Raw genomic sequence first — 7,288 nt, 5'->3', positions numbered from 1 at the left:
GTAAGAAGACCCGTTTTTCTTTCCTTTCCAAAACCGGTAAGCTTAAAAGTATAATACCAAGACTAATTTTGTAGAGTTTTATGGTATTTTAAGTGCTATTCCAAATAGATGGAAATTAAAGTAGGATAGAAGGTAGTTCTAGACTTGATAATATTGAAAATAAATTAGTAGATAAAGTTAAAAAAGAACCAAAATCTTGTAAATTTTTCTATAATTTATTTCTGGAGGATAATAAAGTATTATCACTATCTTCCCGTAACAAATGGGAAATAGACTTAAATATACAGATTGAAGATTGGAATGCTATTTATTCCATGCCCTTCATTATAACAAGAAATTCGTTTTTACAAAATTTTCAATTTAAGATTGTTCATAGAATTTTACCATGTAATTACTTTTTATATAAATGTAAATTAAAAGAAACTGAACTTTGTACATTTTGTTCAGAAGTTAGAGAAAATATTTTTCACATTTTTTGGGAATGTAATGTAACAAAAAACTTCTGGTTTTCCATTATAGATTGGATTAGAAATTATGACATCTTCTTGCCTTTTAGTGCAAAAGAGGTCATTTTAGGTGTGTCTGAGGATTTTGTCAACAGTAAAACAGTTAATAATATTTTGTTGTTACTTAAATACTATATATACAAATGTAGATGTAAGAGCGTATTGCCCACAAAATATGGTGGGATAGAATATCTAAAGTATTGGATCAAAATAGAAAAATACTCTGTATGTTTCTTAACCCCTACACAAAAAATAAAATTGGATCAGAAGTGGCAATTGTTAGAAGCAGCATTAAATTAACAAAATCAATTGTAATATTTATATCTTATTATACCATTATGATTTAATTGACCTTACAAGTGTTATTTAACTTTTTATACTTGTGTCTAATACTGTATTATGTAATTTCACATGTTTCATCTTCAAAAATAAAATAATTATAAAAAAAAAGAAGACCCGTTTTTCTTTCCTTTCCAAAACCGGTAAGTTTTTAAGATTTATTTTTTTTGGCGGGAAAGCTGTGTATAGTTGAAAACCAAAAACAGAATACAGAATACAAAAATAACAAACATAAATAAGGTTGTTAATGAATAGAAGGCATACCATTTTCCCTTTTGAATATATACTTTTTCTAAAATTATCATTTTCATCTTACAGTGATATTAAAGATTACCAGAGAGTGTCATATGCAGTTTATATTTTAATCGAACTTATGAAGTGCTTTGCGGTTTTTAGTTATTTTTTTAATGCAACGCTCAGCAAAAAGCAAAACGTGTGGGAAAGTGTAAACAAATGCTGTAAGAATGAGCGATTTCAAAGCAGAATATGCAAAAAGTGGGAGAGCGTCATGCAAAGGCTGCAAAGCAACAATCGGTCAGGAGTCTTTGAGACTTGCATTAATGGTTCAGGTATAACTGATAAATATATATTTGTTTACACCCAGAAATTGGCAGAATTTACCCTGGCTGATCCACCCAGAGAACAAACGATGTACACATCTTTTAAACTTTTCATCAAATAAGAGACACTTGTCACTGCTATAAACTAATTTGTTGAATTACTTTTTTTTAACTTGAAACTACAAACATGTACAAGTCGTCAATTGTGCATAAATTCCTTTAGTCTTCCGATTTACGGAGATGTTACAAGTAAACGAAAAGTTAACAATTTTCTGGACTACTAATTCTTTTACCAAAATAGAAGATAAGGTTCTTTTGAAAAAATGTTCCATTTACTAAACTATAGGGTATTGTGCAATTTAAGTTTTATACACCTTATGCATCAAAAGTCAGTGTTCCAGCTAGGCCGTTTTCAGAGGGCGCGGCGCCCGCCCCTTTCCGAGTGGCGCCCTGTGCCCTTTTTACAGTTTCCAGGGCGCCCTGCCTTTTTTGAAGATCGATTGCATATTAATTTGCGTATTGATATGATACGCTAATTACTAAATTTTACCTGGGGAAAAGATTATGACTTTGTTTACCACCCAAGCTAATCAATGGTTACAACTGGTGTCATAATCTGTTGTTATAGGTAATCCGTTTATCGGATGGGTCATTAATGATCATCAACATTAATTCGTTCAAATAGAATCGGTCAGTCGGCAATTATCTTTGAAGAAATGTGCATACAACAACTTGGGCACAATTTGCGATGTTTACCGTAGTTTCATGGAAGAAACGTAATGACAGAAAGTTGGAAAACCATTATTAACTCGTTGAAGACATTGTTTTATTTGTTTTCTGTAAAATAAACAGAAAATTCAGACGTATTTGTCATTGACTGCCTTCATTTTTGATACGAAAATAACAAAATCGGCGGCCATATTGTGATCATATTTACATCATATTTACGTACTGTTTATAATCCTCCAAAGAAGGAGCACACCCGAATAAAGAAAGATAACTCAATCTGATTTTTTTCTTAGCATTGAGTAACCCATTTACATATTCTAAAATGTGTCTCCATACTTCTTGCTTAATATATATGTTTAGGTATTTATTTTGAGTTATGGGAAAAGTTAAAGAGGGTCTTAGTAGCAGTGTTGGTAGGGTGCCTTGGTCATCTTTTTCTGTATTCTTTATTTTTGATACTATTTTTCACTGTTGCTTTATATCCTAAAATTGTGAATTTACTGAGCACAGCTGTTTTGTGCTGTATTGCCATCAAGCACAGCAGGGGTAGACTGAAGGTGAAACTGGTAAAATGTGGTAGACCATAGAAACAGTATGAAACAGATCTCCTTTCAAAACATACTGCATATAAAGTTCAACTGTGCCAAGCAATGATAAAAAAAAACTTGTGTGACAAGCTGCTTGACAAGTTTTTCAGCCTTAAAAGTAGAAAGATAGAGTTCTATATGGGCTAAAGATGTTGTTCTTGTATAACCTGTGATTCAACGAATAAACACAAATGTTTGATTAACATCTTTTATTAAAATATGCCCTTTTCATATTATCTTTTCGCGCGTTAAATGCCCTTTTTCAGGATTGGCACCCTGCCCTTTTGAAAACCTAGCTGGAACACTGAAAGTTCAAGCAGCCGGGTCAGCCGGGATTAGCGATAAGGTGTATTGTTTATAAACAATAGATGTTAAAAAAATCATCACTTATATCTTCCTCTGACCTATGAGGGTGGTAAAGAGGGGCCCTGAACACGGAAACACGTGAAATAAAAATCGGAAAAATAGAAGCACAAGAATTAAATCAGCCGTTCTTATCAGGTAGTCATTTATAATGGACATGATGAACCTGCAGTCCGCACCGTTTAGCGTTTGCTTTACTAGTTACAACTGATTTGAATAAAAAATATTATTCATAATAATTAAAATGATAGCAATTTAAAATTTTCTTGGAACATATAATTTGAAAATTCTCCTGACCGACTTTAAATTTTCCCGGTTTTAATATTTTGGAAAATGACGCTATCAGCAGCATGTTTCCGATACAATTGACCAGAACTAAAGGAAGTTGATTATATTTCCGCCTACAGCACTCGGTTTCATATTTACTATTTTACATACTAACTGGAATCTGCTTGTATTACGCTACACTCGAACAAAGTGTAGAAGTCAGACGGGAACCAGTTTACATACTTTATTCTCCAAAATTGGACCTTCCAGAGGGGTGCGGTCTATAGAGTACAATAAGCAAGAAATAAGAGATAAAGTTCAATTTTGCGGCAAGGTGGTTTGTTTACGTTCCGCCATCTTTGTTATTGATATTGTAGAGGGCGCTCTCATCATTTTTCAAACTAATAATTTTAACACGCCCTTATTAATAAGTTCTTTCTATTCAATATCAAATTAATACTGATAAATATAAAAACTAAACCGTTCAATACAAATTTCTCGTTTCTTTTCAATGCATTGGTTGAAATAAACTGGTATCTGCTTGATTGAAATGATATAAACATAGTAAAAAAGACAACCGTAAACCAACTTAGAATTTGTAAACTACAAAATGTAATCGGTTATTGTTCATTCCGTTTTGGTGTTTCATACTGACTAATATGGTTTGTATTTGCTTAAGACCCTTCAAACATTAATGTGATAGGTATATTTAAGACTGTTTTACAAAAGGATGGAAGTGTTTAACTTTCAAAGTCGTATTATATTGATATCTGTCATGTACAGATTTTGACTCTCACCGGTTAATTTCTTCTTTTACACATGCTTTTTAAACTTCCTGTTTAAACATACACAAGTTTCTAAATTGTTTTTTAAGTGAATTAAACTTGTTTTAACAATCATGAAGCGTTCTAGAATCATTTACAAGCAGTTTCAGCTTCCGTTTGTTGATGGAAAATAGGTTTTCCCAAGAAAATACCGCAAACTATTGCACAGGATTTGAAATTACTGTTTTTCATTAGACCTTTATCAGCAATTTTAACAGTTTATATTTTTCCAAATTTCTCAGATGTATGAAGATTTAATAAAACATGACCCTAGACTGTGTCTTGAAGAAATACTCTTGATTTTATTGAAGACAAGTCTGCAAAGTTACTAAGCATCTGAATAGTTCTTGTAAAGTTCTTGAGATAATATAATAGTTTCAACTGTAATTAGAAAAAAATATTACAAAGCAGGAAAATATCTGTGAGGCATGATTTTACTCCCCAACATGCCCAATTAATAGGGGCAATTCAAAAAATTACTTGTACAATATATATATACATGCATGACATAAAGTAAAATTGGTAGGAATCATAAGGGGAGATTATTCAACAACATTGTGGAAAAAAAAAAAAAATCTCTCAAATTTACATGTGCTTTTATATAATTAGAAGTTATATTAATTACGCTTTAAAGTATATATAAAAATTTACTTGATCAATAATCACCAAGACTATCTAATCATCCCATTTATGTGTTATACATGTTATATATGTCTATATTTTTATGTTTTAAATAAAAAATTTTTCAGTCTCCAGTATTTGATGGCAAGGTGAGTACATTTTATAGTACTCTATAGTGAGTTATACAGTATTGTACATGTAGTTTAGCTTGACAGTATTTGCAGATTGAAATACAATATAGTAATGTTTAGTAAGTAGACAAAATTTATATACATGTTATACAGGACTTGAATCTGTAAAGCAAATTAAGCACCAATCAATCGATGAAAGGCTATTATTTTAGAAAGTATACATTGATATTCTTTTTTTTTTTACAGAAATCTTTCAACACCGCCCTTTAATCTTAAAGAATGAGTTAATGCAAACTAGATACATTTGTATTCTGACTTATCATTGTTAATAGGTAAAAGTTTTCAAGCACATTCCCAAAACTTTGTTGTCAAAAATACTATCTTGATTTAAAAACTGGACAGTGGTGCAAGGTACATACATTGCAGTTGTATCCAGGTACATTTGTAATAATTACTTTTAATTTAAACTGTATAAAATAATTATTGTTATACATGTAGATTCCTAACTGGTTTCATTATGCCTGTTTTTGGAAGCGAGCTAAATGTTTCAGCCATACACAAATTGGCGGGTTTGATGCATTGCGTTGGGAAGATCAGCAAAAAATCAAAGAAAAGATTGGAGGTTTGTTTAAAGTTTTTCTTTGTTTAGAGAACAAATATGATGGAGAGGCCATTAAAACATTAACACAATTTAAGAAGAATCAATTTTTTTTCGATCTGTGCGTTCACCTGTTTGTTTGTCTGTCTTTCCCACTTCAGGTAAGTTTGGGGTCATGGTTGTTTTTGATAACCTTGAAATCCAATCAACTTGAAACTTAGTAGACATGTACCCTATGTATATATGATATGATCTTTCTAAATGTTCTAATTTAAATGCAAAATTAGAGTTTTAATCCCAATTTCACGGTCCACTGAATAAAAAAACCTGTTCATTTGTTTGTCTGTCCCGCTTCAGGTTTAAGTTTTTGGTCATGCAAGTGTTTGATGAAGTTGATCATGATCTCCTATCAACTTAAAAGATAGCACACATGTTTTCTATGATATGATCTTTCAAATTTTAATGCCAAATTAGAGTTGATTCCAATTTCACGGTCCACTGAACAGAGAAAATTATAGTGTGAGTGGGACAGCCATGTACTATGGACACATTCTTGTTTATTTATACAGTGACTTTGTACCATAAACCCTCATAAATGATATCCAAAGCACAATAATCATGTCACACAATGGTATTAAAAAAATCTGATTGGAGTAAGGAAATTGACCCAGGCGCAAAGTTGTGTGGTATTCTACATATATATTACCCGTGTAGGAATGTATATATTTGATACAAAACAACTTACAAATAGACATACCTTATTTGGTGAAAAAAACCACAACACCCTTAGTAGAGATGCCAGGCCTATATTATTATAGGGAATATATTATATTATTTGCATTTTGTTGAAAGATCTTGTCAAGACGAACATTTTAAGCCCTTGTTTTTTAAAATCCAATGTAGGGTTACGAAGTTATGAACGATTTGGTTGGCTTCGATCCCCCTTTTTTCTCCAAGATGGCGGCCACTAAAATTGTGTTGATTTGAGATTTTATAGGCATATTTTGAAGCAAGTAACAAGCACTGTGCCCTGAAATACTCTAATCTAGCAGAACACACTTCACTCTTTAGTGAAAACCATTAATATTCAGCAACATATGTTTTTAAAAGATTTTTTATCAGCGTCAAACAACCTTGAATCGTCCATTCTGATATAACTGAAAAGTATTGGTAGCCTTAGTCTTAAGCGACTCAATTTAGTATTTAAACAACTGGTTCAATTTATTTTCTAGGTACAAACTGCAAAAATAATGTTTAAAGCATCAATTCTAGTACCGGTACTTCTGTATTCTCTATCAATCTACATATTATTTATTATTTGATCAGTTACAACTCTCTGTCAATCAATGTATAATTTATTATTTGACCAGGTACCGGAGGAGGGGGAGGGGGAGAAGGAGAAGAGATGACCAGTGATTACAAAGATTACACAGTAGGATATGCAAAGTCCAACCAAAGTAAATGTAGAACATGTGAAGAAAAGATTGGAAAGGCAAGTTCTATTTATAGTCAAGTCGTCAATAAACATATAAAAGTTGTGAAGGGAAAGACCAGAAAATAAAAAAATCTTTTTCCTGTGTCCTGCCTGACCCAAAGTTTGATCTCTGTCTTTTATTGTCAATCTAAAGGATTATTTGAAAAATACCGGTTTGTGTAGACTTTTGATTCTATTTCAACTGGATTATTCAGTCTAATAAGATTAAGAAATAATTCCAGGAGGATTGAACTTGTACTGATTTTACCACAGGTTGGCCCTTTATGCT

General features: G+C 31.7%; 1 protein-coding gene across 1 annotated transcript in view; it reads left to right on the top strand.

Annotated features, from left to right (window-relative positions):
• Window positions 1–1,180: 1,180 nt before the first annotated feature.
• The window catches only part of LOC139517938 (poly [ADP-ribose] polymerase 1-like), a 60,154-nt gene continuing 54,046 nt past the window's right edge, over window positions 1,181–7,288 (top strand). The window contains exons 1-4 of the mRNA XM_071309495.1: window positions 1,181–1,414; window positions 4,925–4,945; window positions 5,426–5,549; window positions 6,896–7,017. Of these exons, the coding sequence (XP_071165596.1) occupies window positions 1,310–1,414; window positions 4,925–4,945; window positions 5,426–5,549; window positions 6,896–7,017 (372 nt within the window). The 5' untranslated portion in view covers window positions 1,181–1,309. The remainder of the gene's footprint in view (window positions 1,415–4,924; window positions 4,946–5,425; window positions 5,550–6,895; window positions 7,018–7,288) is intronic.

Source organism: Mytilus edulis, chromosome 3, assembly GCF_963676685.1.
Source record: "Mytilus edulis chromosome 3, xbMytEdul2.2, whole genome shotgun sequence".
Classification (NCBI taxonomy): Eukaryota; Metazoa; Mollusca; class Bivalvia; order Mytilida; family Mytilidae; genus Mytilus; species Mytilus edulis.
Note: the sequence above shows the minus strand (reverse complement) of the source record. Positions and strands in the feature narration are given on the sequence as shown.